The sequence below is a fragment of the Theobroma umbraticum genome, unplaced genomic scaffold, assembly GCF_002168275.2.
Source record: "Theobroma umbraticum cultivar Fairchild unplaced genomic scaffold, ASM216827v3 scaffold_56.0, whole genome shotgun sequence".
NCBI lineage: Eukaryota > Viridiplantae > Streptophyta > Magnoliopsida > Malvales > Malvaceae > Theobroma > Theobroma umbraticum.
The window spans coordinates 8,842,565-8,870,516 of NW_018397256.1; the positions used below are offsets into that span (position 1 = coordinate 8,842,565).

A 27,952-nucleotide genomic window follows, 5' to 3' on the forward strand; every position below is an offset into this window, starting at 1 on the left:
AATTGATATGTTATTTTTGTAAAATTAATTCATTCTTTTTGTGCACATTACTGAATTAGGAAGGAAGATGTAATATTTTCTGGATCTGGGCATCAAGTAGAAAGTACTTTCGAGAAGGAAAAAAGGAGTTTAAGCAAGATTGCAACTATAGTTGATTGATCCTTTTCGCCTGTTCTACATGTGGAAAAGGTCTTGAAAAGTTATAGCTATTAACCATTAGGTCAATGCAGGTACGAAACACTAGTTTTAAGTACAATCCTTTTAACCGTGGCTAACTAATAGTAGCATAACAGCATCAAATTTCTCTCATTTGCACTCCCCCCATTTCACCATCATCATTTTTATCTTTGTCCTCAAATAGTGCCCATACCTCTTCTAGACTCTTGCTTTTGGTCTCTGGAAGAAAGAAATAAAAGAACAATGTGCCCACCACCATTACTCCGGAAAGCACAAGAAACATTCCTCCGAATGTTATCTTGTTGGATATTGTCAGAAATGTCATGGACAGCACCCCACTCACCAGCCTGTTCACTGAGATAGCCAGGCCTGTGCCCTGGGCCCGTAGCCTCAAAGGAAATATTTCTGATGAATAAACCCATGTGATTGGACCAAGCCCAATTGAGAAGAACGAAACGTCAGCGCAGACAGCCACGATGCACACAATAATAGCCCACAAAGGTTTGCTTTCTGAGTGTTCGAGAAATTTGGAACCCATGCCCAACACAGCCAAGGACACCGCCATCCCAATTGAGCCTAGCAACAAAAGAGGTCGTCTCCCAAACTTGTCCAAATAAAGAGCCGAAATCAACACAAAAGAAGCCTTGGCTACTCCTATGATCACATTGACACCGAAAAGCTGTCGCTTATTGTGAATGCCAGCATCCTTGAACACTTCGGGGCAGTAGTATATGACAGCATCATTGCCAGAAGCTTGCATAAAAAAGTTAATCCCAATGGCTGCAACAAGAATCCGACGGACGGGTCTTGATGGGCTCAATAGAAGTTCTCTCCATACCCATTGGCCACGCCATTCATTGTTGCTTGAAGAAGCTGATTGGCCTATATCCAGAGCAGCAGCTTTGGTTATTTCATTCAGCCTAAATTCAGCTTCTTGACAACTATCCGAGACTTTGACCAAAACCCCTTTTGCTTCATCTGTTCTCCCTTTCATGACAAGCCAACGAGGTGATTCTGGCATTGCTGTAACACCGAATCCAATGGCAATAGCTGGTATTGCTGCAAAGCCAAGCATCAGTCTCCAATTTATGTTTTGGGGCAAACCTGATAGAGAATAGTTAACGATGTAGCCTAGGAGGATTCCAGAGACGATGAATACTTCAGGGAGGGAAGTGAGGAACCCCCGTTTCATAGCAGGGGAGATTTCAGCTGTGTATACAGGAGAAATCATGAGGGAATAGCCTACGCCAATGCCAGCAACTATGCGGCCTGCTAGGAGCAATGAGAAAGAGGGTGCAAACCCCATTAGAAGTGCACCTACCAGGAATGTGGCTGCTGCTAGGACAATTGTGTAACGTCTGCCTATGTAATCTGAGGTTTTGCCAGAGGCAAGTGAGCCCATGAGTGAAAGTACATTCAGGCTACCAACCAAGATTTCTACTTGAACTGATGAGATTTTGAGGTTTTCTTTGATAAAAAGCACTGCCCCACTCATGACACCAATATCTGCAAAAGGTATACACAACAGTTCACCCAAAAGTACCATTGATGGAGAAGAAGGGGTTTGGCTTGAAGGCATGCCACAAACAACAAACAAGCATGAATTTTTTTTTTTTGGGTTCTGATTACTAATTAAAACGCATTTAATTAATCTCTAGTCTCTACATGGATTCTTGACAATTTTTGGAGGAAAAAAAAAGGAATAGAAAAGAGACAACTGAAAGCGGACTCACCATAGCCTAAGAGAATAGAGTTCGTAGAGGCCAAAAGAGCACAAAAAATAGTGTACTTGTTTAGACCAGTGTTTACACGGCCAAAGTCATCATCACCTGCCGCCCTGTGTTGTTGGGATTCCATTTCATTGGCGTCCATTTCAGCTTCCTCTGCAGCTAATTTATGCTTTTCCTTCCACTTCTATGTTTCTTTTTCCTCAGGTACTTTTGGAAGAAGATAAGTTTGGCGAGGCTGAAAGGAGGGGTTAGTTGAAGTAGTATCCATGGAGTTTGTTTGGATCTCAAATGGAACTCAAACTGCGTGAAATGCATAGCTAGGCATTATGCTAGGAATGAAGAACACGTTCTCACTTGGCAGTGGAGATACCCTTCGGTCATGAGCTGGCACTCTCTTCTTTGTCCTTCTAAAAATGAAAACACTTCCTCTTTTATGGAAAATTCTATCTATTTGATAGTGATCAAGTAAAAGCCCTTTTCACGTATCAAGGGGCAATTGGAGGCCTACACACTTGTTCCAGGGGACTTCAAAACCATTAACTAAATAAAAATGTGGATTATCTTACTATTAAAGATGAATAAAGCCCACAATTAGATGATCACAGCACTCTTCTTTTATACTAGAAAAAGGAAAATGGGATTACCACTGGCTAGCTGGTGGCCTTCAAGTAGACCTGAAATTTAGTTTTGGAAGTTTACAATTATCAATCACACCATGGCTTGGGCAAACCATTTCAGCTTACAGATGCTGTAAAGCATTATTTGGGAAAATTTGTCAAGTCTGTGGTTAAGAAGATCAAGCCATGTGTCTCCAAGTGCAGAATTAAGCATTTCTTTCCATGAATAAAAAGAATAATTTGTCCTTTTTATATGACCACTAATGAGTTTTTCAAAATATTTACTACGAAAAATATAAGTTTTTGCTATATTTATCGTGTTTAATAAGTACTATTAGTATATATATATATATACATGTATTTATTATACATACATATATTTCATAATTAAATTAGCTGTCAGCCTGACAAACCAAACAAGTTAAAAAAAAAAATACAAAGCATAGGATATATGCTTAAGTCTGATCATATATTTAAAATATATACTACACAATCCCCATGTATTTCGACTAAGTGAAGTACCAAGGAATTTGGCGACAACCTTTGATTTTCTTCACGTGCCAAAAAAAAATTCCAAATCTTTTCCAATTGTGTATCAATGTGTAAGTCCACACTTCTAGACTCGAAAAGCTTAATCGAATTGTGACATTTTACCTGTATCATCTCACTGACTTTTTCCCAGAAAGCCATATCTTTGTCTGTTCTAAATGCTTGGAGTTTTTTCCTTAAAGCTCCACCAACACCATGCACCCAGCTTTAAACAAAGATGTTTACAGATCATATTTCAATTTGTGGGCAAAGCACCTCTGTATTAGGAAGCTAGACCTTTATTGTTTCCATCAAGAGGTTTATCCTCAAAAAGAATCTCAATCTCTTCTAAGCTCTTGCCTTTGGTTTCAGGCAGAAAGAAGTAAAAGAAAACTGTACCCACCGCCATGATTCCTGAAAGTGCAAAAAACATTCCCCCGAATGTAATCTTTTCTGAAATGCTTAGAAATGTCATGGACACAATCCCGCTAACCACCCGGTTGATTGATATTGCCAGGCTTGAACCCTGGGCTCGTAACCTCATTGGAAAAATCTCTGAAGAGTAGACCCACGTGATTGGTCCGAGTCCAATCGAAAAGAAGGAAACATCAGCGCACACAGCCACTACACACAAGGCGATGGCCCATGCTGGCTTGTCATAGCATTGCTGAAGGTACTTGGAGCCAAGTCCTAGCCCAACTAATGAAATAGCCATCCCTGTTGAGCCCCACAACAAGAGGGGCCGCCTTCCAAAGTGGTCCAAGAAAAGAGCAGATATGAAAACGAAACATGTTTTGGCAATTCCCATGATGACTGTAACACCGACTTGCTGTTTCCTACCGTGAATTCCAGCGTCCTTGAACACTTCGGGGCTGTAATATATAACGGCATCGTTGCCAGAAGCTTGCATAAAGAAGTTAACACCAATGGCAGCAATGAGAATTCGTCGAATAGGCCTAGAGGGCCTCAGTAGCAACTCCTTCCAAACCCCTTGGCCATGCCAGCTACTTGAAGATGGTTCTTGTTCTAAAGTTGCAGCAGCCTTTGCCATTTCAGCGAGTCTTATATCAGCTTCCGCTTCAGAATCTGATGTTTTGATTAAAACTCGCTTCGCTTCCACCAATCGGCCTTTCATGACAAGCCAGCGAGGGGACTCTGGCATCACGATGACTCCTAGTGCAACAGCAAAGGCTGGCAGGGCTGCTAGTCCTAGCATTAGTCTCCAATTTATGTGCTCTGGAAGACTAGACAATGCATAGTTGGAGATGTAACCAAGTAGAATTCCAACATTAATGAAGACTTCAGGGAGTGAAGAGAGAAAGCCCCGAGTCATGGCTGGAGAGATCTCTGCAGTGTAGACTGGACCGATCATAAGAGAGTAGCCAACACCAATTCCAGCTACAACTCTTCCAGCCATGAGGAAAGAGAAAGATGGTGCTAGTCCCATTAAAAATGCTCCTATCAGAAACGTGGCTGCTGCCAAGACTATTGTATAACGCCTGCCAAGACAGTCAGAAGTTTTTCCTGAGGCAAGTGAGCCAATTAAAGAACATACATTCAAGCTACCCACCAAGATCTCTACTTGGGTTGAATTGATCTTGAGATTGTCCCTGATATATAGCGCTGCTCCACTCATCACCCCAATATCTGCAAGCAACAAAATTTGCCCAAAATATAACCAGAAACTTTGCTAGATTAGTACTCGATTTTACCTAGCTTTTCTTGTGCGCGGAGATTAAAACTCAGAAGTAAGACCTGGCGCATATATTTAATATTTCAATTTAACTAATTCAAAATCGCTCACCATAGCCAAGTAGAATTGAATTTGTGGAGGCAAGAATAGCACCCGCAAGAGCATATTTGTTGAAACGGCCCCGCCTACGACCACCGACATCTGGTTGTAACTTGTTTTTTGGGGTTTCAGATTTAGGGACCTCTTTCTGCCACTTTCTTCCAGTTCTCTCATTTTGCAGATCAGAATCCCGAAGAAGATGATAGTGATGTTGTTTGTCCAGTTCCTGAGAAGAACTGAGTTGCATGACTGGAGAATTAATTGTCAGAAGGCTGAAACATAAACCTGGAACATTTAAGACTGGTGCTTACTGCTGAACCTCAACCCGGTTTACATCCATACCATCCTACTTCAAAACAGTTTAAATATTTATCACACCAGCGCATATTTATAGTTGAGTAGAAGGGCAGAAAGTGCTTTTGTCAAAGCTACTTTTTCTCCTAGTGGCCTGAGCCAGGCACGCGACTCCTGCTATGCAAGTATTAAAAAACAGATATTGTAGTGACTATCCAACAACAAATTAATGAACTACCGAACAATAACATGTCTGCTTGTCTTTAGCCTCTTTACTTAAATAAAAACAAAGTCATAACAGCATCATGAAAACGATGTGGCTCTTCTGCTGAGCTGGATTTGAAGATTTGAGGATGTGGTGGGGTGTAATCATCGAATGGGGTGTAATCATCGAATGCTAGCCAGAATATCAATAGGTACGATTCCACATGTGATATTGCTTATGGGGAGTCAACTTTTTCTATCTGATTTGAGTAGGCAAAAGGCCTTTCAACCACAGCTCCTTCCAACCTTATGATGTTAAGACTTTGTAGTTGTTAATTACTAGCAAATAGATCTATTATGTTTCAATGAATAAGCAATATATAGGATTAGATATTATCAAAGCAATTAGGATCAGATACTTGTCAAATTTGATTTAGCTGACCTCATTGCTTTTGGTAGTAATCTTCCGGAATTGTCTTATACTCATTTTGAACGTGGCATGACTCAACGAGGAACAGATAAGCTTCTGCAATTAGTATATATTTGTAAAACAATGGACCCAAAATGTTGCCGGCATGCTTGCTTGCCGGAATTTTGGTTCGTGTTACAACTATATTAAAATGAAGGAGGGAAGTGGGGTATCTAAACCTCAGAGATTCTGATGTCTTCAAAATGCTGCCCTTGAGTCAGAATCCTAGGAAGGCAGGAACCGGCAAGCTTTTCAAGTAGCAGAGTGGAAACTTTGTTAATACTTGCATATCCCCATTTCCCAAGAGAATGAGTAGCGACAAATTGACACTAAGCCAATGTGAACACAAATCTCAGAAGGAATATTTCCCTCTTATATATATTTCAGAAGGTGGGCTCAGTAGAAACCAATCGCTGCAATGAAAACAGGAATCATCATCCATAGTGAGTACTTTTGTTCTTTTGTTGATTTTTTCTTTTCCAATTATGATTATGGCTTGGAAAATAGTTTGATCTTTCATATCAGAACATATAGCTAGTGCGATCAACTTATAGCCCAAATTTGAAAAGGATTCTAAGTTTTGCTACCTAAAAAAGTAGAGCAATAACTTTGACAACCTTAAACATATGTATTCGAAGCAGAAACAAAATGAAACTCGTGGTTTCAACAACAAAAGGGAAATCGAGACTCTCATGGACCACCTTCTATTTTTTCTTGCTGGTTATAAATGTTGTTTTAAAGTTAGATTAAGTAAAGACCTAAACATGCTTAATTATAAGAGAAACATAAACAGCTTTACATCGTGTTTAGACTGTTATGAATTTGTTCCAATCACAATATCAACAATGTAGAGTCTGGCAAGCAATGGACAAATTTAAGCTAGCAACACCATCCACCAGGCAGATAAGATAAAACGATCAAAAAGGACTGAGAGTCAGAGACCGGATAAAACATCAAGGCAATCAGAAGCAATCGAGAAAATAAGAAACCATACCATCAAAGAATTAGATGGACTGCGTAAAAATGCAAACCTCCTCACAGGGATTTTCAGATTCTGAAATTTTGCTTGCCAAAACCCCCCCTCAATCCTCTTTGTGAGAAAAATTCAATCACGCAAGAAGGTAAACTGAGAAGAGATAGACAAGATATTGGTGATCTAAGGAATGCAGAGACTGGTAAGATGGAAGAGAGTTGCCATGATGAGGCATATATTTATATTTTTACTGCTTTTGGTCCTGAAACTTATCCTCCCTGTCGCTTGCACAAAATTGTAGGTTCTATAAAAGAGGAAAAAGCCATTGGGATAATTAAAAAAATTCCTGACGACAGCTCAGGGTGTTGTGTTGTGAAATACCATTTTAAGTACAGACGCAAAAGGAGATGTTTTGCTTTCTAGTGAGAAAACTGGCATTCCTAAGAGCCAGTGAATGATCATTCCAGACATTGAATGATTTGCGACAGTAACAGCTCCATTGATGTACAAGTTGCTAGTTATGGAGAAAGTGCATTGATATGGCTTGGAGCTAAAATTACCGTCGTGAAAATTGAACAAGACACAATAAAGATAAATCCCAAGTAAAAACACAAGAATTTTACTTGGTTCAATTACTTGTCTACATTTACAGGTGAAACAGTTCATTTATTATTGAAAAATTGAAATACAATAAAATTTCTCTTACTGATTTCTCATCCAATTCAAAGATCTTTTATACTACACTCTCTCGGTATTCTCATAAACATACTTGCCCACATCCACCGTAGTTCCAACACACAGAATTACAAGATATTCTCTCTAAGACTTTAAAAGCATTACTTATCTTTCAAAGCTACCCATTTTTGTAATACGAAAACTCAAAAAAAAATAAAATTTAAACTTAATGTAAGTAAGACAAAAAAAAAAATTAAAACTATAAATTTAGTCAATGCTGCATGCTTACAATACACAAACCTGTTAACAAAGTGAAGTAGCTTTGTTGGCAGCAAAAAGTAGAAGAGTTTTGTATACATGAAATTTGACAAGCTTTTAAAGAGAAGCCTTTGCCCGAAGATTGTTGGTAAATGTCAAAGAAACAAGGAACATGTTTTGTGAAAAGAACAACGTAAAATAAGGGAATCTTTCCAGTTATCGACTGTAAGAGAAGCTGAGGTGAGAAATCAGTGCTCTTTCTTGAAACTTTTGCTCGCTTATGAACCACAAGGAATCTTAATTAACTCACACATGACACTCCTTTTTTGGTTTAAACAAGCAACAAAAGGGAGAGTGAATTGGTGCCTATGAATTTGTGTTTCAAATTCCTAAGTAAGAAAGCTTTTGATTATTGTCTTTAGTGAATCAGGGAAGACGTGTTTACGCCTTGGCATGACACCTCAATATCAAGTGTCAGCTTACCGTTTTCGGCAACCGCCAAGAAATGTCAGGTGTCGCCTTGGCTGGCTTTCTCTCGTAGCCAAATGCTACTTTTGGTGCTTATTCCATTTGGTCTATGAGGGACACCAGGAAAGCACATTTTCAAAATCAATATTTAACCCAACAAGAAGTAAATTTGGAAGATGAATTCAAGCATGTAGTACAGAACTAGTAACAAAGAGAAGATGCCCCCAAGTGGAGGGCACCTATTAATCAATTAGTTTATTTTTCCTCTATGAATGAATTCACAAAGTTCATTTTCTACAATTTTCAGATCAGCTATATCTGTAAAATAAGTGTTCATATTTACACAGGCACAAACACGTTGCCATTATCCGTGTTGAATGTTGATCGAAACAATTTATCAAACAAAGACTCACATCACCTGTGCATTATCTATATATTGAGCAACTTCTGAAACTACTTCTGAGATCCAGTTAACTGCAGTGCTACAAAAGAGTTCCCAAAACCAGAGATCCAATGCAAGGACTGAAGAGAAAATAAGCAATGCCAATGTCTGGTATCGGTTCAATGGCCAGCCAGAAACCTCAGCCATTGTCTTCAAAAACGGAAGGGAGCTGCTCTCAAGATCTCGTTTTGTAATTGACCAGGCTGTTACCCACTGTACCTGGGAAGGAACCAGGTCAAATTCCTCTCTTAAGCGCCTCCCCAGGTCTGGCATATGGCCACCCCCATACAGTATAGCTATCTTAATGTGACCATCGTCAATAGCTCTCCTAAGTACTTCTATAGCAGCTCTGTTCCTCTCGCCGATAATAACAGATCTCTCTTCCACATCAGCTGTCACTTGTGTGAACCTTCACAAAATTGTATTTTTGCATCATTCTCTTGTCAACAATTCTAGTCAAATTGATACGTAGGAACTCATGTTCAAATGCAAAAACTACCCTCTGCCTCTTTTTCTAGCCCAATTAAAAATACCATAGCTACTAGCATCTAAAATGTACGAAACTCCAAAATCCGGAAAATAAGTTTTCTCATAAATCAAGATATCATTTATCATCACATCTTGAAGCAAATGAAAAACCCATTTAATAAAAAAGTATAATTTTTTTGCCAAAACTTACTCAGAAGTTATTCGCTTTGCCAGGAAAACCTTCATAGCGGCACCGAAGTCAAGCATTGATAAAGCTTCTAGCTCTGGATAATCAGATGCCTGACTTCCCACATCCGCACAAACACCACCAATAATGAGAAGGCCAACAAGTGGCATAGGTAGCACACGTGAAGCCCACAGCAGCTTGGATCTCCAAGGATCAAGGTCATCTGGGATTGAAGCAGGCTGCACTAAAGCTTTTGTTGATTTAAGGGTCATATCCCGAGCAAATGTGAAGAAGCTTTCACCTTTCTCAAGCTGGAAAAAATACAATTAAGAACATTAGATGTAGAAGCAATACGTTATTGTTGACTACAAAATTGACCTCAGAATTCAGATGATAAAAAACATTCAATCACTTTTATCTAACCTGAAGTAACTTGAAGGTCTCATAGTCAAGATCTGCATGGTACCAATTATCAGCTTGGTAATCAAGGCAATCCAATTGGAAATCAAGGTTAAGTATCCGAGCCATCTGCCGCTGAATGCAACCCAGAATGTTGAAACCTCGGGAACGTGAACTTTTGAGCCTTTTTGCTGCTGCAGGGTTTCTTCTATTTTCTAAACTCTCCCTGCTGGCCACCATCTCATAAAGAACACAATCATATGGTGCAAGTTCCTTCTGAAGGGTTTCAAAGTATCTACAGACAAGATTCGTAACTCAAGCATTTTAACAGAAAATTCACTCAAGCAGAAATAAAGAAGTTGTTACAAGCAACTAGATTCTGTAGCCACACGTCCATAAGGAAATTGTCATAGAGTGCACAAACTCAATCCATCATACTCCTATGAAGGTTTCCAGGAGAAATATTAAGAAAAAAAAATATATGTATCTTTACCATATTCTTGTTGTTCTTTATACAGGCAGGCCAGACCAAAACTCAGTTTTTCATCAGCAGGCTTCATTAGTCAATACAATCACCTTTCCATGCCTTTCCATACAGCATATTCTTATAGCAAGATATAAGCAGTGTCAGAGTCCTACCTTTCTATAATTATTTTTTAACATTATTCTCACTAATAACCATCCACTAGGGCAGAGCAAACAAAATCAAAAACTCAATCAAACTGATGTATTCAGTTTGGATTTTTATATAATAGATTCGGTTGTAGTTTTTAAAAATAACTGACCGAGGTGTGTGGTTCAGTTTCAGATTTGAATATGGGAAAAAGCACATAAACTTGAGCCGAACCTCATGTGACACTAATTATCTAAATAGTACATGAATACTGAAAAATAAATCTTCATAAAAGGTCAAAGAAAGGTAAATTCTTTCCTTGAAAACTCCAAAAGGCTGCACTTGCAAATTTGTAAATTATTATTTAATGGTGATTTATTGCTTCTCCTCACATGAATTGCATTCTTCAAAACAAAAAGATTTTAAAATTTTGTCATTCACTGTCAAATGCAAACTCTTTTAACTAAAAAACTGAATAGGGCGGTTCGGTTTAAATTTTTTTTAAATATCCGAACCGTAGAATAGTTTTGATAGAGAGCCAACTAAAACCTCTTGCTTCATCGCTGCTCAAGTGCATTCATACAAAGCCAGAGACTCACTATCCTAAGACACTCAACTTCATTCATTTTCACTCCATAACTTATAATCAACCAGATATTTTCATCCACTTTTCTACTTCCCCTTTTTAAACAATGCATTCAAGTTTAATCGTCTTTAGATTAGGATATTACACTCCTTTGGGAAAAGGAAGTCAGTTGAAAACCAGATAACTAAGCACAACCCTCCATCCATAATGCATAATCAAGACAGAAACAAAATATAAGATTACTGGTAATTTCATTAAGTATATTTTGAAGTAGACAAACATACTCTTTATCCGCGATATGAATCGTTGAGACCAAATCAACCTGACCCATCAAGAAAGCAAAGAAAATCCCACAATTAGAATCCAGCAAGAGAAAGACACTACTTCTTTATAAGGTTAATCAGAATTAGAACCGGAGCTCGAGCGATTGTATTTGTACCCGAAGAAAAGGGTAAAGAATAGACCAAGGAAACCTCTTACGATAGCTGACAACAGCAGTCTGCAACTCGCCGCTGCCTCTGTGACTCCCTCTCTTGAATCTCATGAAATCCGCTATCGAATTGTTCTTGAAAAACTGCTCCGCGGACCCATCTTCAACGGACTCGTTAGAGGAACAACTCAAAAGCTTCAACGACGGGTATTTGTGGGTTTTTGAGAATCTGGTACTGGGCTTGGAGAGCTTAATTGAGATAGGCAGAGGAGAAGTAGACGTGGAAGATGAATCAGGGTTAGAGCACGAAGGAAATGAAGATGTGGAAGAGATAAGTGAAAGAGAGCTCGAAACCATGGTTGCCAGAGAGAGAACGAGAAGGATTGGGCTTTTTCTTTTCCTCACTATATAACCTGGTTCATAGTTTTTTATTTTTAAATATCTTCTTCGTTTTTTGTTGTTGTGGCATTTTGCACGTTAAGGCAAAGTCCTAGTTTCCTGAAAGAAAGTGAAACTGGTCAATCGCAATTGTTGGGACAATGGCAAGGAACATAACCTGATTAACTTGCCAATACAAAGCCATGCATCTGATGTGAAAACGACAGTGCTACAAACAGCACACAAGGTACGTTTTTGCCCTTGTATTTTTCCTTAATAGTATTCTATATATATATATATATATATATATTCAATTCTCACTCAATTTCTGAAGGGAAAACATATTCTCCGTCGGTCAAAGGTAAACAAAATATGAAGACAACAGGTATAGAAAGTTCGTTAAAAACAACCCAAGCATTCATCCAGAGATGCTGGAATAAAGATTTTATTGCCGTAAAACAAATGAATACTCCTATAACATGACCCAGAAATAATGCCCTTTAAGGGAAGAATAGATATCTGAGAGTTAATCAATTGTTGCAACAAAGGAATGAAATAGTAGGAAAATTAAAATTGTACAAGAATAAGCTCCCTAATATATAAGCCCACCCACCAGCTTCTGAGTTTTCAGCAGCACCTGCAACCATCCTCAAAGGAATAAAATGAATAAAGCCTCTAGTGTGATTTGATGTCCCATCGAGGTCACTAGAGAATGATAAAAGAACATAGTTTGCTTCTCAGCTTCATTTGAAACCCTGTATCACTGTGATAAAAGCCGGATGCCTGCTTCGAGATCTTCTAAGGTTATGGTACACAGTTCATCTGCATCTATACAGTCAAAATTGAGCCTGAGATCTAGGTTCTCCCTAGCATTAACTAGCATTGGATCAACTAAACCTCCATTCATCTCCTTACGCTGCTTCTCTGTTGTTTCTCTCTCTATTAATCTTGCTATTGCATCTAAACTGCAAGAACTATGCAACTTAAATCCATATAACAAACTCTCCTCTGTTTGATTATTCATCTTGATATGGAGAATCATTGCTAGTTCTTCAGAATTGAAGTCACTGAAATGAAAAAATTTTGTCACTCTTCTGCAGAACCCTTCATTAGAAGCAATTACACGCTTCATTGGTTCACTATACCCAGCAAATATGACAACAATTTTTCCACTGTCCATTACAGACATGATCTCTTCCAAGGCCTCCAATCCATAGTCCTTATCATCTGCTTTTTGCATAGGTATTAATCTATATGCTTCATCAACAAAAAGAATTCCCCCCTCTGCTTCTTGGATCTGCACATGATCACTTGCTAATTAGTTCATATGAGACAGCAGACTAGCCTTGATCAAGGAAAAGCACCAAAAAAAAAAACCCAAAAAGCACAAGGAAACACCTTTCTCCTTGTCTTCGGCCCTGTGTGTCCAACAAATTCACCAACCAAATCTGTCCGTTGCACTTCTGTTACCTTGTCAGTAGGTAGAATTCCAACCATATGGAGTAATTTCCCAAGAATCCGAGCTACCATGGTCTTGCCTGTTGAATAATAATCATCCTGTTATACATACTTATGAAACATCATAAGATGTGTAAAAACTGCATGTTTTATGGAGTATCACTAGAAGACAAGTAATTCATTTTGAGGCTTGCAATCCAATAGCAATTACCTGTTCCAGGATTTCCAAGGAATGCCATATGAGGAGGTCTTCTAGCACCAACTTTCAACCCAAGGGCCCTGCGCCTTTCATCCAAGAGCATCCCCTTTGCCCATTTACGAAGTTGTACTTTGAGCTCATGCAAGCCCACGATATTCAGCAGCTCCTTTTCAAGTTCATCCATCTTAGCCTTTGTTTCACCACATGCTTCAAGTGCTCTTCTCTTTTGCTGCTCTTCAAGGTGCCAATGTAATAGTTGACGTAACTTCTCACTTCCAGGGCCATTTGAGAGATGTTTTATAGGAGTCATACCCTCCTGCAATTCAAAAGAGAAACCAACTGTCACGAATTGTTAATAAGACAAATCAAGCACAATGAAATACACCAAGTCTATGGATGAATATTACATTGTCCTGAGCAGTGCAATCAGCATTGTACTCAAGCAGTGTCTTGACAGTTGCATAGTCATCAGATCGAATTGAGTACCAAACAGCAAGGTGTAATGGTGTCATTCCATTCTGCATAAATGACATGGAAGTAGAAAATCTTCAATAGAAGTTAAACTTTCCCAGCCAGTTCTAATCATCCACATAAATTAAAGGGAAATAAAGATCCAAGAAAGAGCACATTAGCTTTGGCTTCAATGAAAGCACCATGAGCAAGAAGCAACTTTGCAGCATCATTACATCCATTCTTGGCTGCCATATGCAATGGAGTCTCTCCATACTGAAAAAGTCAACAGATAGAACACAAAGGATTCTAAAAGGTCCTAAACAAGGAGCTCTACTAGGTTTTCAAAGGAAAATTTCAAGCAGGTACCAGATAAACATATTTAGCTGAAAAAATAGTGAAAACAAATAAAATTTTTACATACCATATTCTTGGCCTCTAACTCCGCCTTTTCTGGTCCTTGCCAGTCAAGCAAAAATTTAATTATCTCAGCTCTATCATACCCAGCAGAAACATGTAATGGTGTCTGTGCCATCTGCATGAAAACCAAATGAAACCAATAGACCTAAGAATAAGAAGGAATTGATTCCGAATACTATACATATCTGTGGTAGGCATTCAATTCAATCTCTCTAAATCTTAGAGGAATTGTAGCAATTAAGCACATAAGAAGTATCTCACTGTTAGAAGCTAAAAATCAACAATGAATCAGTTAGTATATGCCATGAGCCCATACGACCAAGAAACAACTGAAGGGATAAAGCAAAAGAACGTAACAAAAATCGGTAACAAATTATTATAACAAAACAGGGAAACAATATTGTTGCACCTCCTTTTTTGAACAAATAAAAGGATTAGTTATAAGCAAATGAAGCAGTACAATATCAAGTGGAGCTGAAGATCTAAGAGAGCTTTATCCAGCAATTCAGAATCGCCTAACATGCTGTGTCGGATTCTATCATGTTCACAGTCAACATGTCATAACCGCCCTTTACAGTTATACTTTTCACTGCCAACTTTAAAATAGGTTGAATTTTGCATCAACAAATAATTAAAAAGACCGTCATGCTTGCTTACAATGAACTGATGCTACATCAAACTGCATCTTTAACCCATTTCTCCACTCCATGTATCATTCTGTATAACTATGGGTTCATCACCCTCAACCTCCCTTGTACAATAATTACCTTGGTTACAGGACCTGGAGCAAATTTCATTATTTGCTAAAATAAGATGCTATGTTTTTTTTTTATAATGATACATTTAATAACATTAATAACAACCTGCATTATGTAACTGAAATTCGTAAAACAACTAATTAAGACATATATTAACGATGCATTACATTTTTTTTATACCTAATTAAAAGAAACTGACATCTCTAGCCCAACCAAGTCCCCGCTAGATCTAATTAGTCGGCTATGGACACTATTATCTGCATTTCCAAAGAAAATATATAGGGAGAAAAAAGGGTGAATAAAAAAGAAATGTAAATCTTTCTTTTATCTTCGCTAATAAATTGTGTTAAACCATCAAGAACAGAACCAAAACTATGGCTAAAAATGCAGGCGAAACAATCCAAATTCATGCGTCATTTACAAAATGGTATAAGATCAAAAGAATTTTTTAGAAAGAAAAAAGAAAAAGGAGGAATCTTACAACAGGATTTCTCTCGTTGAGAAGAAAGGGCTTGTCCTTGAGCAGCTTCTGGAGACCAACAAGATCCCCAGACTGAGCAAACCCATGAATGGTGGTGGACTTGGCAGATCTTGACCTTCGATCCCGACCCATCTGCATCCTTTAGAAATATAGTTTAACCTTAAACGAGTACCTTCTCTTCTTCTTCTTTTTCTCTTTGTGGAAGAAAAGTGAGAGAAGAAGAAAGAAAGAAAGAACGAAAGAGAAAATGGAAAGAAAATGAGAGGAATTTTAGTTGGGAGAGGGAGTCATCGGCCGTCAAAGGTGGCAATAAATTCCCCCGCGTCTGAATCTGACATTTCCTTTTTTTAGCTCTTTCCTATATACTCTTTGTTTTCCGGATTTTTCGTGGTGTGGGTTTGGGACCCTTTGTTCTACTGTGGGCTGCGACCCTCTGGTTCACCAGTTAGCTTCCCAGTTGCCACCGCCCACCAGGTGGCCACCTATTTTTAAGCTGTCAATAAACATCCCAAAATCCATTCTTTTATTCAATAGTGTAGCACTTTATATAAACTCTTAACCAAGTTTTGGTTCTTCCCAAACAATAAAATAATTGTTGCCTATATTTTACTCAAGTTTTAAATGTCTTTATCTTTTTTCAATTTAATGACATGCTAAACTTTTTAATTAATTATTAGTAAAAATAAATGATATTATGTATAAATAGCATAAAATTTTAAAGATAAAGATTAATATTTCACCATTAAATTCTTTTATTAATATGTTTTTAGTTTCTTTTAACTATTTGAGAGGAAATAAACATATTTATTTCTTACTATCTCTATCAAATACTTGTATTTTTTTTCCTCTGGAAACAGGACTAGGCATCAAAAAACATGTATCCATCGTGTATCACGTGAAAAAAGAGTGAGTAGTGTTCATCCTTGAGAATGAGCATATATATACCATATTAAATCTTATCCTATTCATCTGATTTATACCAAAATTTTATCACGTGTTTTTTATGCTAATAAATAAAAATGAAAGAATTCTTGATTGGTATATATCTAAAAATAGATCCTTTACCTATGTTTTACTACTGAAATCCTTTTAAAAAAATTAAAAGATGTGTTAAATATCTAGAGTTAAAACAAAATAAGAAATTCAAATAACAGTAAGGTTTGAACATATTAAGTACAATTTTTAAAGGTAGAGATTTAATATTTGCATTTGTTACTGTTTTCTTTTGGGACATTTTTAGTTTCTTTTTTTTTTTAATTTCAATCTTGATAATGGGAGGAATTAGTTTAATGGTTATCAATATGGTTGATACTTAATGTTAGCATTATCTAATCTTGTTGGGTAAAGATAAAGATGTAACAAATAAATGCGTTGGTGCAAACATAGCGCAATTTTATTTTTTTTTGAAGAGTACATTTCCTCGTGATGTCGGCATCGTACGAACCTTAACTTGTCCAACCGGAGGCTTGAAACGGGCACTAGCATTGTAACATAATATAATTATTTAATTGTATCAAAAATATTTTATACAAACATAATATGTTTATTATATAAATAATCGGACATGAAATGATTAATTAATGCGATTAAATATAATTAACTTATTTAGGCACAACATGATTAATTCATTTAGACACAATTAAATTATTAAAATGTGAATAATGAATTATTTTATGCATTTTGAAAATATTAATAATTCAAAAAATGAGTTTAAATTGATTAAATATATTGAGTAATATGATTTAATTTGTTAATAAGATTAATTAAACGCATCAAGTACAGATAATACATATTAATACATGTAAAATATAAATATTTTATATTATAATCTATTAACGCGATTCTAATATCAACAGAATTATACAAAACGGATTAAATATATCAATGCAGGTAAAATATGAATGTTTTCATATTATAATCTGTTTTATTATAATAAAAATATCATTGTAGAAAATTTAAATCGGTTTAACTTTGTATTATCTTAATGACACGTGTAAAATTATCGATTCTAGTTGTTGGCTTAGTATTGGAGGGACCAACACAGTAGATTATGACTTATGAGCTAAATAGTGGAAATAATGACCTGCTGTCCAGCTGATCTCTAATCGTTCCCATGTAGGTAAGTAAAGGAGGCCAGTGTAACAAATGCATGAAAAAGGCTGTCTGTTATTTGGTTTCTTTCTTTGTAAGTATGCAGTACGTAATACTATTTTGTTTAAATCATTCTTTCCAACAATGCAATCTTTCTTTCACTGTCACGGGTCGAGCAGTCTATTAAGCATTTAGTTGGGAAAACGTGTAGAATTAATGCATATTAATAGATTTTTTAAAAGTATAACGTTTGAATAAAATTTGCAATTATTTGAACTTTTTTATTATATTTAATTAAATTTTTATATTTTTATTTTAAATTAAATAAATTTTTATAAATAGTTATGAATTAATTATTATTAATCAAAATATCATTTATTATTTTATATTCATATAACATTGATATAACATTAATGAAAAATATTAAATAATCAATATTATCATATCAAATTAATATATCATATTATCATCAATTATAATATATTAATTTATTACATTATAATTAATAATGATATGTTAACATATCACGTTAACATCATACGATATAAAATGATAAATAGTGTTTTAACAAAGATAATTATTAATTATAAAAACTTATTTAATTCAAAATAAAAATAAAATAATTTATTTAACTTAAAATAAAAATATAAAAATTTAATTAAATATAATAAAATATAAATTAATTTATATTTTCTTAAATAGTTTATAAATTTTATAAATATTTTATTTTCTTTAAGTTATATTTACATAATAATCAAGGTAAACTTTTGAAAGTGGACTTGTATTCTTTTAAGCCTCACGTCGTTACAATTAATTCAAATTTTACAAATATTTACATTAAAAGTGAAACAATAATCAATAGTCATTATCATTATCGATGACATTAATACAAGCGAACAACAAATAATATCCTACTATATTATTTAGTGTTGTTGAGGTGCATTTTGTGTGCATATGATAATTTTAACCTACTGCAAAATCTTATTTTGATTAATTGATTATGATGAATTTCTACTGTCTATAAAAAACTTAAAATTGTTTAATCCAAGTAATTATTATGTTATGGCTCATTTACTTTTAAAAAACTGTCTTTTTATTTTAATTTCAAGTCAAAATTATTATGTTGAGCATCACAATTTTCAACTTTTTGGTGTGAATTTTCTCGGTATTTTTGTTCTCTAGAGGGAAACAAAGAGAATAAGTAATAAAATTCTAAATCAAAATTTTCTACTCCAAATGCGAGAACAAGGTTTTGAATGTTTTTCTGGGGATTTTGTAAATATTCGATTGATTTTTTCAATCACTAATATATTGAATTAGTATGACTGAAGCCGCTTAAGCCAGCCTATAGACACCTCTCACGAAGAACTACCATCGAGAAAAACATCTGCCATTGTGTTTATCCATCTAAAACCTTCTACATGATTTACATTCAACAAAAGTCAGGCTTTAAGTTCAACAAAAGGCTCGAACAGAATTGGCTTTATTAGTTTAAACAGGAGAATTCGAAATTTGATTCTTGTCTGACAATTACTATTCCATTATTGTCAAAACTAGATGAAGGTTAAAGTATGGCTGCTTTGGTCGTCATCATCTCTGTTCTTCATCGCCAACTCATCCCCACAGTCAGTCAACTAACAAAATTGAGTCCCAAAGTCGTAACTCGCTTGTCGTTAGTGGTTATTATTTGGATTACTCAACCGATTGAGTACCCAAAAACCCAACCGCCCAAAGCCAAAACCCGAAAGCCAAAATTTTAAGGCGTAAGAGCGTCACCCTCCATTCCCATCCCCTGCTCCTAACACCACGAAATACGACAAGAAAACGCCGACCCACAACGCCACGTGTCGACCAAGAGTACAGCAGATTACGTTTCTTTAACGTGTGGTCATCACACTGCTCCGCCAAAGACCCGCTTCAAATCTATCTCCCCGATATTTTTAAAGTTTATGACACATGTATTACCTTACCTATATAAAGTAAAAACTTGACAGAAAAAATAAATAAATGGGATAATTTGAAGAAGAGAAAATTATTATACGAAAGGAAAGATTAATTTTAGTATTTTTTTCATTGCCAATAAAGTTGGAACTGAATCTTCAGTTTTCAGTTCCAATATCATACAAAAATGGCGGCAGTGACAAAGCTTCACTTATGTACTTTCCAGAAAGACCAGCACTTTTGTTTCAAGGAACAACAACGGAACTGGCTTCAAGGGGGTTGTTTTGTACGGTTGCCCGTTATAACTAGAAACCGTAATGGGGTGTACGTGCAAAGGTGTCGGTCGTTTCGGGGAGAAGATGGAAGGGAAGTGGAAGAGAAAGAGATGGAAAGTGAGGGAAAGTATGGGGATGTGAAGGAAAACAGAGTGAAGTTGGAGAAAGGAGATGGGTTTTGGAAATCTTTGAGATCTTCTGTTTTTGGGGTCAGTAAGTTTGGTTCTCAATCTCAAGATGAATATGAAAAAGCTGTGGCTAAAGTTGAGGAAGTTTTCTCTTCGGTGAGTCATATCTATAATTTATCCCTCTCTTGGTTCCCTACGGAATTTGTTCTATATAATTCAGTTCAAATATTTTTATTATGCTTTATAATTGGTCAGGTAAGTGAGTTTATGCTTGTTTAAATGAATTCCGATTCTAGAATTTGTCTAAATGGTTAAAAAAGGTATTTCAAGTTTTTTTTTAAAATTTTATTTTCAAGTAATTTATGGAAATATATGGTTTACTGGGTTTTTGTTATTGGCTGATATGGGCTATCAGCTTCTAAAAGTTTGCAAAATTATGTTATCCAAGTTTGGTCAGTATAAGCATCAGTACAACTTGGATTTAACCTTTTGCTTCTTTCATGAGCCAGATTGCTATGCAAATAGGAAGATATATTGTGACCATGCTGAGCACTGGAGTGATACTCTTGACTGGTTTTCAGTTATCAGGTTAGCCACAGTACATCTTAGTACTTGTGGATATTTGAACTGATTTAGATGCTTTTTTCTTTAAAAGAACGATCAATCTCTGAAAGTTCAAATTCTGTAGGTGGAGACAGTCAGATGAATACACTGATTTGGTATAGCTGGGTTGGAGGGATTATCATTGGAACGATGATTGGAGCTAATATGGTTCTAGATGAACACTGTCGAGCTGGTCCAAGAAATGTTGTTATAACTGGAAGGTACAATATATGGTCTGCAAAAAGATATTTGATTTTAAATTTCTTTGGTAAGCTTTACTATCAGTTTCACTTAAGGCCGGAAATAATATTTAGTAAGGTGTAAACAAAATTTTACACGGATATGTTCCTACTAAATTGGTGATGCAGGAAACTTATGTTTTTCCTGTTGTGGTTATGTCTTTTTGACTGGCCTGATGTAGCACTAGGGGACTGGGAAAAGCACTTGCTCGAGAATTTCTTCTTTCAGGAGATCGAGTGGTTGTTGCTTCTCGCAGGTGGAGTACAAAATGATAATTTTCCCTAGTTTATGATACAATTTCATCAGTACAGTTCTCACAACACATTATCCTTGTTGGATTTTATGAAGACAGTCCTGAGTCTGTTGACATGACCATCAAAGAACTCGAGGAGAACCTCAAGGAAGGTATGACTGCAGGTGGCTCATCTAGTAAGGATCTCAAACGTGCAAAAGTGGTTGGCATAACATGTGATGTTTGTGATGCCAATGATGTTGAAAAATTGGCCAAATTTGCCATTGATGAACTTGGTTCTGTTGACATTTGGGTGAGTGATTTAACTTGATGTTTGTAGCTTTCCCTTCGTCTCTCTTTGCGTGTGCACATGCACTCACACATAAGACATGTGCCACAATGTCATGTTAGCATGTTGATGCTTTTAGGATATGGTATTAGGTTAAACTTGGGTTCAAGTTGAATGACCTTATGATAAATGTGGAATTGTTGCTTCTGACAAATGGACATTATTGTTCTGTCTGAAAGATTTTGCTATATTTTCATATTCTATGTTTATAGATGCTCAGCTTATGACAATTTACGCGGAACTATTAATAATGACTATGGGCATTGTTATATGTCCAGTTACCTGCAAGATTAGTTCCTGTGTGCTTGGGATTGGACAAAGAACATTTGAGATTCTTGAATTCCACATTTTCTTGCAAATTATGATGCTTTGTCAGATTCTGATATACTTTTTTTGTTTTTGAACACTCTGACAGATAAATAATGCTGGCACTAACAAAGGTTTTAGACCATTGCTACAGTTCAGTGATGAAGATATTAAACAGGTATCCTTAAGTTTGTTGGATTTGCCACTTGAGAAATTTAACCTTTTTGCATCTTCTCAAAACTTGTAAGCTTTGGTAAAAAGGTAGGCTCTAGGATATTGAGTTATTAGTTCCTGCCCTTTGTGATTTGTTTTCATTGCTACTGCCTGTGTATAGTGTAAGGATCAAACTAACCAATAACCAACTAGCAATTGATTCTCTCTCATTCTAATTAGTGTGTGTAACACAAATCTTTTATTCACATGTATGCACACTTTGGTATCTAGTTGCTGGAATGGCCTTTTAGTACAATGTATATGGTTAACAAGCTGGCAGTTTTCTGGGAGGAGGCATTAAAGTTTTGATGGAAGCTTGTGGTGAGTTGAGCTTGTTTGTACTCTTGAGATGGGTTGTCAGTTTTGAGATGGAATTTTGCTTTTTCTATGCCCATTTCAGTGGGTTGATTGGCTTTGCTCTAGGGTGTTTGTCAAAATGCCGCAAATGAAATCTTTACTGTTCCCACACCTGTTTTTTGTTACTCTGTATTGCCGGGTGCTAAGTTTGGTTGTTTATGTTGTGATGGATTTTGAATCCTTTGTTATTAATAAAATTTCTTTTTACTTCTCAAAAGAAAAAAAAAATGAAGAAGATGGCAGTAGCTTGTATCTGACTAGCTGATTATGTGGTAGATTGTCTCAACAAATCTTGTTGGTTCTATTCTCTGCACTCGTGAAGCCATGTGCATCATGAAAAACCAGCCAAAGGGGGGCCACATTTTTAACATGGATGGTGCAGGTTCTGGGGGATCTAGCACTCCTTTGACTGCTGTGTAAGTTGTCATTATCTACCACTACTGGAGCTAGTTCTTCTTCTTGTGGGCAGCCATTATTATCTTGCACCTGTAATACTTTTGATAATTTTTGTTTTAACATTTCTCAAAACATTTTTGGTTCTGATGTTTTTAATAGTTAATAATAATTCTCACTGTCTTTTATCTCCTCAAACTTCTAGATATGGGTCAACGAAGTGTGGTCTTAGACAGCTTCATGCATCACTTTTGAAGGAGTGCAAGCGATCTAAAGTGGGGATCCATACAGCATCTCCAGGCATGGTCCTTACAGATTTGCTCTTGAGGTATGTTGGAATGTCCTGAATTTTTCGAGGCACTCACTTTTTACTGTTGGCTAGTTCAACTCATTCTTTTAGGGGGTTGCAACTGTTATGTTCCTATTTTGAGCGTGTAATTTGACTAACTAAACTTGATAAACAGGCAGTCTCCAATCTGCTTTGGTTGACTAGTCCTTCACTGTCATTATGTTTTGCATGATACAAATATTTAACACTTGGTAAATGTGCTAACATGACTCAATATTTCTTTTGCTCTTTAACAGTGGCTCAACCATAAAGAATAAACAAATGTTTAACATTATCTGTGAGCTTCCTGAAACTGTTGCTAGAAGTCTAGTTCCACGAATGCGGGTTGTAAAGGGAACAGGGAAGGCCATCAACTACTTGACCCCACCTCGGATATTACTGGCTTTAGTCACTGCCTGGCTTCGACAAGGTCGATGGTTTGATGAACAGGTAACCTTGATTCTCTGGGGGAAGACATTTTGTCACATAGTTGCAATTTTGAAGACAAAATGGTATCCTGCAGCTAATGAATCCTGCACTAAGGGAATGTTTCCGCTCGACTGTAAAATTTTGTTCCTCAAACCTTTTTAATTAACTCAGCTGCATTGGATAAACTGAGAATTCAAACTTTAAAGTTACTCTGTTACACTACACCTAAAGCCAGCCTCATAATTATGTGAAAATTTCATATTTAGAGTTAAACGATGTCACCAAGCTTAGGCCACTTCTTCAAGTTCTGTATGCTGCATGGTCTCTTGTTCTGATCGCAGTTTCTGGCTTGAAAGCCTCCTTTTGCTTGAATTGATTGTGTTTCAATGAAATGTGGTGTTATCATTTTGGTATCTGAACTGTTGGGAGATTAAACTGCTTCCCTCTTTACTACTTTCCCATTTTTTTTAACGCAAAAATATGTACTGCAGGGTAGGGCATTATATGCAGCAGAGGCAGACCGAATTCGCAACTGGGCTGAAAACCGTACTCAGTTCTCCTTTACAGATGCGATGGATATGTACACTGAAAACACTTGGGTGTCTGTGTTCTCACTTTCGGTTGTTTGTGCCTTCATTATCCTTTCTAGCACGGGCAGCACGTATCCTGGCACCTGAGACTTAAACAGTCGTAATTTAAAAGCATCAAGACTACATTATAGGAGTGCTCTTCGTCAAGGAGCTGAGTAGGATGCCTGTGATTGTAGAAGTGACGTATGATACGATTCTAAAGTGTAAACAGCCGTTGCATGGTTGGTTTTTTCACCTGCAACCTCTCAGGATATGCATATTATCTAACAATTGGAGAATTCATCGGTGGTCTTAGAGCATGAGTCCAAATGTTTGGACTTCCATGTATATGAGCACTGGCTGGGACAAGCTTTGTAGGTTCTGAATACACAAGAAAACACACATTAGATTTTTATTGAAGCATTCTTTATTCCTATACCTGCAACCTGTATACATTTAATGACTGAATTGTAATGAAATTTAGATCCTTTATTTATTCATATTGGCTACTAGTAGACGTTAAAGCCCACGACTTTCTACTTGTTTACCCCCAGGCCGCATTCAAAATTATGAAATGAAAGGCATCTTACTGCCTTGTCCAGGTGCAAAGGGCCCAAAGGACTTTCATTCAAGCCCTAAAAGGCATTTCTTGTTTATTTTGGAGTCGCCCCCTTTGGGGTGGATATTTGTCCAGAGAAAAAATTAAGCAGCGAAGGCCATTCTAAACAAATAGCGGAAAAGGCACAAACCCATCAGGACGGAGATCTTACTATCACTTCGAAGCCAAAAACCTGGAGTTCTGATCAAAATTTCTCCAGGATGCCTGGACATGCTGATCCAGCTTGTCACTTCCACCCGTGAACTGCGAATTTCCAACACAATAACCGGAAAGTTCAATGAGACACAAATATTTTGGTCACATACGCACATTTTAAGAAACCATTTGGAAGACAATGGTAGCAGAAGGTAAATGATATGCTGTCTTGTCTGTCATGCAGGACAATATGTTTTTATGAACTCATCCAAGTTAAAAAAAAAAAAAACAGAATCCGCATTGATCATATGATTATTCACACCTTTAAAAGCGTTAATATAACAATTAGCATAACTCCATTTCATTGGCTAAATGGCTTTGACGCCAACTTTGCATGCGTTGGTTCAATGAACTATTAGTTATAACCGCCAACATACCGTAGGTTACTCATGCTAGCCTTCGTTATGGTTTGTGGAGCTGCTCCTCTCTCTCTCTCTTGAACCCATGGAAGTCTAATACGGAAAAGAAATTAAGTGTTTTAATCTGAGGAACCTTTAAGAAATCAACCAATTACAAATGGCTGAATAGCTATTTATTCCCACCAAATCAAAGGGTTTGGATGCCGAAAAGTAATTGATCATAAAAATAATCTTTGCAACTTGTAACAAATAGGCTTGCCGAAAGAACGAAAGGTTGGAAAAGATAAGTTAAACTACACAATTTTGGAACTTAGAATAAACTGATTTAACCTTAATTTTTTCCTGTTTCCAAAGGTTTACTCTTAAAGGAACCAATTTAATGCTTAATTCTCTTCACAGGAAAAGAATGTAGAACCTTGACAGGATTCTCTTTTCTTTTCATTTTTGTTTATTTGTTTTATGGCTGGATTGAACTGAATAAATGGCTTTTGTCAAAGCAGCGAATGTCATGCCACTAATCATGAGAAGAATATAAAAATAGCAGGGCCATGTGATTGACCATGGCCCCTCACGACCTCTCAACTTTTGCCCTTCTCTCACAAAAAGTAAACAAATGCCATCCCAATTTTCCTTCACAGATTACATTCCATGTCAATTTTGGAGCATGAAGAATATTCATAGACAGCAGAAAATTGGCTTTTTAAAATTACAAAAAAACATATATCTTTTCAAAACAATGAAAAGGAAAAAAGCTCCGAGTCTAGGAGAAAATGACCTTGAAAAAGTGTCAGCATCAAGGCTCAATGTACATGCCCACCATGAGTGGCTGTAATGGAGGAGGAAGCCAGAAGGATAAAAAGTGACTTTTGTACCTTCATCATGTAAGGCTAAAAATTTTCGAGACATCCCTAATGCTAAGCTGAAGCCTTTTTCAGGATTCAATCTCTCTGCCCAATAATTTACAGGAAATATTGACATTTGATAGCTATTGCTAAACTGGAAATAAATATAAGAAGCCAATAATTAATGGAATTTGTTTCAGTTTTTTGCACGAAAATATCTTGGTTTTGTTCGTTTATCTTTAAATGTTCTCTAATTTCCCTGGATATTTGGGCTGGCACTTAGCAGGCATTGTAGATTTTGATATTGTCAAGTCAAAACTATCTAGAGTCTATCCTATCGAGCCTGCAGCCTCACATGCAGGTTTGAACACATCTCTCCAGTCTCCACCGCCTCACCTACCGAATATTTAGAATCAATAGCCGGCAGCTTACTTCTTCCATGATCCTCCGAATGTAAAAACCCAAATCAAATTTTTAATCCACAAGAAACTAATCTGATTGTTATTAAAATATAGAAGCGATTGATTGTGCTTGTTACTAGTGGATTGATTTTAACAGATATGCTAATGTAAGTTTAGAGAAAATCAGTAGAGAAATTACGTATGTACATTGTGATATAAATTCTGAGTAATCTATTTACAATTTCAAGAATCAAAATTCTTCTTAAAGTTACAGCACGATAATGGAACTTCAGGTTTATACTGGAGTTAGACTGCATGCATAGTTTTCGCGAGAAATATTAATGCTGGAAGTCTGTAACTGACAATACGATCCAAAACGACAATTGGAATAAGGAAATTATTTGCCTGTAGAATTCTTCCATTATAATATTCCTAGTAGTATCATTTTTTAAATATTAGGGATCATGTCTCCATCTTAATGTTGCAATTCGTTGTTGGTTTCCAGCTGGTTTGTCTTTTACTTTGAGTAACAGCTATCCCCTTAAATACGTTTCAAATTTGAAAAAAAAAAAAAATGTACTGTACAAAATTTATGTAGTAGGCTTCACCTAATCCTTGACTTACCTACATTTATTCATCTACAAATGTATTTTTCTAATCTCAATGCTGTTATCAGATAACCATTTTTGTTTCCTGACGCAGCCATTCACGTCGTTTACACTGCTGTTTTCATTACGGTGCTTTTGAAAGCAATGTAACAAGAAATTTTCAATCGAAAAATCATTATCATATTGGGCATTTAACATTTTCAATCTTTCTCCCATGAGCCCATTTTTGTAAAGCTACTCAAACCCATTGTAGCTAATCAAAGTATAAAAGTTGCAATTCTCAGCATTCTGTCAGCTGTATGCGTTGAATGTCAATTGGCTACTCTAGAATTGACAGCAAAAACGTTGCTGAGCACCTGCTAAGAGAGGCTGAATCGTAATTTCCCTTTAAGGAAAAATACGACAGAAATGAAAGATGCTTAAGGCCGTAATTTCGGCACTGAGAGCCATTGACGAAGAAATGATTTCGGCTGCTTGTTTGTCCTTGTCCTCATTGGAAAGTTTCAACGCGGCCAAAATAGTTGAGGATTAAATATGAACTTTGTTTCATCTTTTTATCTGTTTGCCTCTTTGAGGGGGCAGTGTAAGTGGAAAACCACATTGAGGTAATCTTCTCTTTGCGTTATCATGACTCCAGAAAAAGACTCTGGGATTGGAAAATTTAGAGCTGTTGTGATCATTGCTCAACAAAGAAACGTGAAATTTTTGAATTTAAGGACACACAGTGTTCATTTGCCAGACTTTTGAAGCCAATTCCTTGCCTTCTTGGTTGGGGTTTTACTGATTGGATGTAGACATTTAATCCCAAACAATCTGCCATGATTGATTCCATTAGATTTTCATATTAAGCCATTACATGGTTATTTATGGAAACTTCTGATTGTTTTGGCTCTTCTTGATATATTGGTATTGGATTCTATTTCTGTCATTGCATTTTATATTTAGAAAAGACCTGGGATATTGAATAGGTTGCAGCCCTACCATATTATCACTCACCAGTTTTTTTCCTTATTCCCCTTT

The 27,952-nt window shown here is 36.4% G+C and overlaps 6 protein-coding genes across 7 annotated transcripts in view; 2 read left to right on the plus strand and 4 right to left on the minus strand.

Annotated features, from left to right (window-relative positions):
- Window positions 1-239: 239 nt before the first annotated feature.
- LOC110410845 (putative polyol transporter 6) lies at window positions 240-2,265 on the minus strand. The gene is made up of 2 exons (XM_021420740.1): window positions 1,911-2,265; window positions 240-1,683 (listed from the first exon to the last, which is right to left on the minus strand). Exons 1-2 carry the CDS (start codon window positions 2,047-2,049, stop codon window positions 296-298), a joined length of 1,527 nt encoding a protein of 508 aa, XP_021276415.1. The 5' UTR covers window positions 2,050-2,265; the 3' UTR covers window positions 240-295.
- Window positions 2,266-2,956: 691 nt separating this feature from the next.
- LOC110410841 (putative polyol transporter 6) lies at window positions 2,957-5,595 on the minus strand. Its single transcript, XM_021420737.1, has 2 exons — window positions 4,857-5,595; window positions 2,957-4,699 (listed from the first exon to the last, which is right to left on the minus strand). Exons 1-2 carry the CDS (start codon window positions 5,089-5,091, stop codon window positions 3,336-3,338), a joined length of 1,599 nt encoding a protein of 532 aa, XP_021276412.1. The 5' UTR covers window positions 5,092-5,595; the 3' UTR covers window positions 2,957-3,335.
- Window positions 5,596-8,387: 2,792 nt separating this feature from the next.
- On the minus strand, window positions 8,388-11,843 carry LOC110410847 (thermosome subunit gamma). Its single transcript, XM_021420744.2, has 5 exons — window positions 11,320-11,843; window positions 11,165-11,202; window positions 9,706-9,976; window positions 9,307-9,593; window positions 8,388-9,036 (listed from the first exon to the last, which is right to left on the minus strand). The coding sequence occupies exons 1-5, from the start codon at window positions 11,665-11,667 to the stop codon at window positions 8,595-8,597; spliced, it is 1,386 nt and encodes a 461-aa protein (XP_021276419.1). The 5' UTR covers window positions 11,668-11,843; the 3' UTR covers window positions 8,388-8,594.
- Window positions 11,844-12,109: 266 nt separating this feature from the next.
- LOC110410846 (AAA-type ATPase family protein / ankyrin repeat family protein) lies at window positions 12,110-15,942 on the minus strand. 2 transcript variants are annotated; one of them, XM_021420742.2, is made up of 7 exons: window positions 15,455-15,942; window positions 14,220-14,330; window positions 13,973-14,071; window positions 13,753-13,863; window positions 13,358-13,661; window positions 13,087-13,226; window positions 12,110-12,985 (listed from the first exon to the last, which is right to left on the minus strand). In XM_021420742.2, exons 1-7 carry the CDS (start codon window positions 15,590-15,592, stop codon window positions 12,449-12,451), a joined length of 1,440 nt encoding a protein of 479 aa, XP_021276417.1. In that variant the 5' UTR covers window positions 15,593-15,942; the 3' UTR covers window positions 12,110-12,448. The 2 variants fall into 2 exon arrangements, with proteins under 2 accessions (XP_021276417.1, XP_021276418.1); XM_021420743.2 differs by lacking the exon at window positions 13,973-14,071.
- Window positions 15,943-19,516: 3,574 nt separating this feature from the next.
- Window positions 19,517-24,408, plus strand: NYC1 (NAD(P)-binding Rossmann-fold superfamily protein). The gene is made up of 10 exons (XM_021420738.2): window positions 19,517-20,045; window positions 20,399-20,477; window positions 20,578-20,713; window positions 20,914-20,988; window positions 21,085-21,277; window positions 21,729-21,797; window positions 22,466-22,605; window positions 22,788-22,910; window positions 23,168-23,360; window positions 23,831-24,408. The coding sequence occupies exons 1-10, from the start codon at window positions 19,674-19,676 to the stop codon at window positions 24,014-24,016; spliced, it is 1,566 nt and encodes a 521-aa protein (XP_021276413.1). The 5' UTR covers window positions 19,517-19,673; the 3' UTR covers window positions 24,017-24,408.
- Window positions 24,409-27,559: 3,151 nt separating this feature from the next.
- LOC110410373 (proline-rich receptor-like protein kinase PERK1) overlaps window positions 27,560-27,952 on the plus strand; it is a 3,000-nt gene continuing 2,607 nt past the window's right edge. Inside the window, exon 1 of the mRNA XM_021420024.1 lies at window positions 27,560-27,628. Within this exon, the coding sequence (XP_021275699.1) occupies window positions 27,560-27,628 (69 nt within the window). The remainder of the gene's footprint in view (window positions 27,629-27,952) is intronic.

Coding starts and splice junctions, on each gene's coding strand:
- LOC110410846 (XM_021420742.2), bottom strand. CDS start 15,592: ATGCAGATGGGTCGGGATCGAAGGTCAAGATCTGCCAAGTCCACCACC. Junction 14,331..15,454: donor TCAACGAGAGAAATCCTGTT/GTAAGATTCCTC, acceptor GTTTTCATGCAG/ATGGCACAGACACCATTACA. Junction 13,662..13,752: donor ATTGCACTGCTCAGGACAAT/GTAATATTCATC, acceptor TTTGAATTGCAG/GAGGGTATGACTCCTATAAA.
- LOC110410847 (XM_021420744.2), bottom strand. CDS start 11,667: ATGGTTTCGAGCTCTCTTTCACTTATCTCTTCCACATCTTCATTTCCT. Junction 9,977..11,164: donor ATTCATATCGCGGATAAAGA/GTATGTTTGTCT, acceptor TCTTGTCTGTAG/ATACTTTGAAACCCTTCAGA. Junction 9,037..9,306: donor GCAAAGCGAATAACTTCTGA/GTAAGTTTTGGC, acceptor AATTTTGTGAAG/GTTCACACAAGTGACAGCTG.
- LOC110410841 (XM_021420737.1), bottom strand. CDS start 5,091: ATGCAACTCAGTTCTTCTCAGGAACTGGACAAACAACATCACTATCAT. Junction 4,700..4,856: donor TTCAATTCTACTTGGCTATG/GTGAGCGATTTT, acceptor TGTTGCTTGCAG/ATATTGGGGTGATGAGTGGA.
- LOC110410845 (XM_021420740.1), bottom strand. CDS start 2,049: ATGGACGCCAATGAAATGGAATCCCAACAACACAGGGCGGCAGGTGAT. Junction 1,684..1,910: donor CTCTATTCTCTTAGGCTATG/GTGAGTCCGCTT, acceptor TACCTTTTGCAG/ATATTGGTGTCATGAGTGGG.
- NYC1 (XM_021420738.2), top strand. CDS start 19,674: ATGGCGGCAGTGACAAAGCTTCACTTATGTACTTTCCAGAAAGACCAG. Junction 20,478..20,577: donor GACTGGTTTTCAGTTATCAG/GTTAGCCACAGT, acceptor CAAATTCTGTAG/GTGGAGACAGTCAGATGAAT. Junction 21,798..22,465: donor GTGATGAAGATATTAAACAG/GTATCCTTAAGT, acceptor ATTATGTGGTAG/ATTGTCTCAACAAATCTTGT.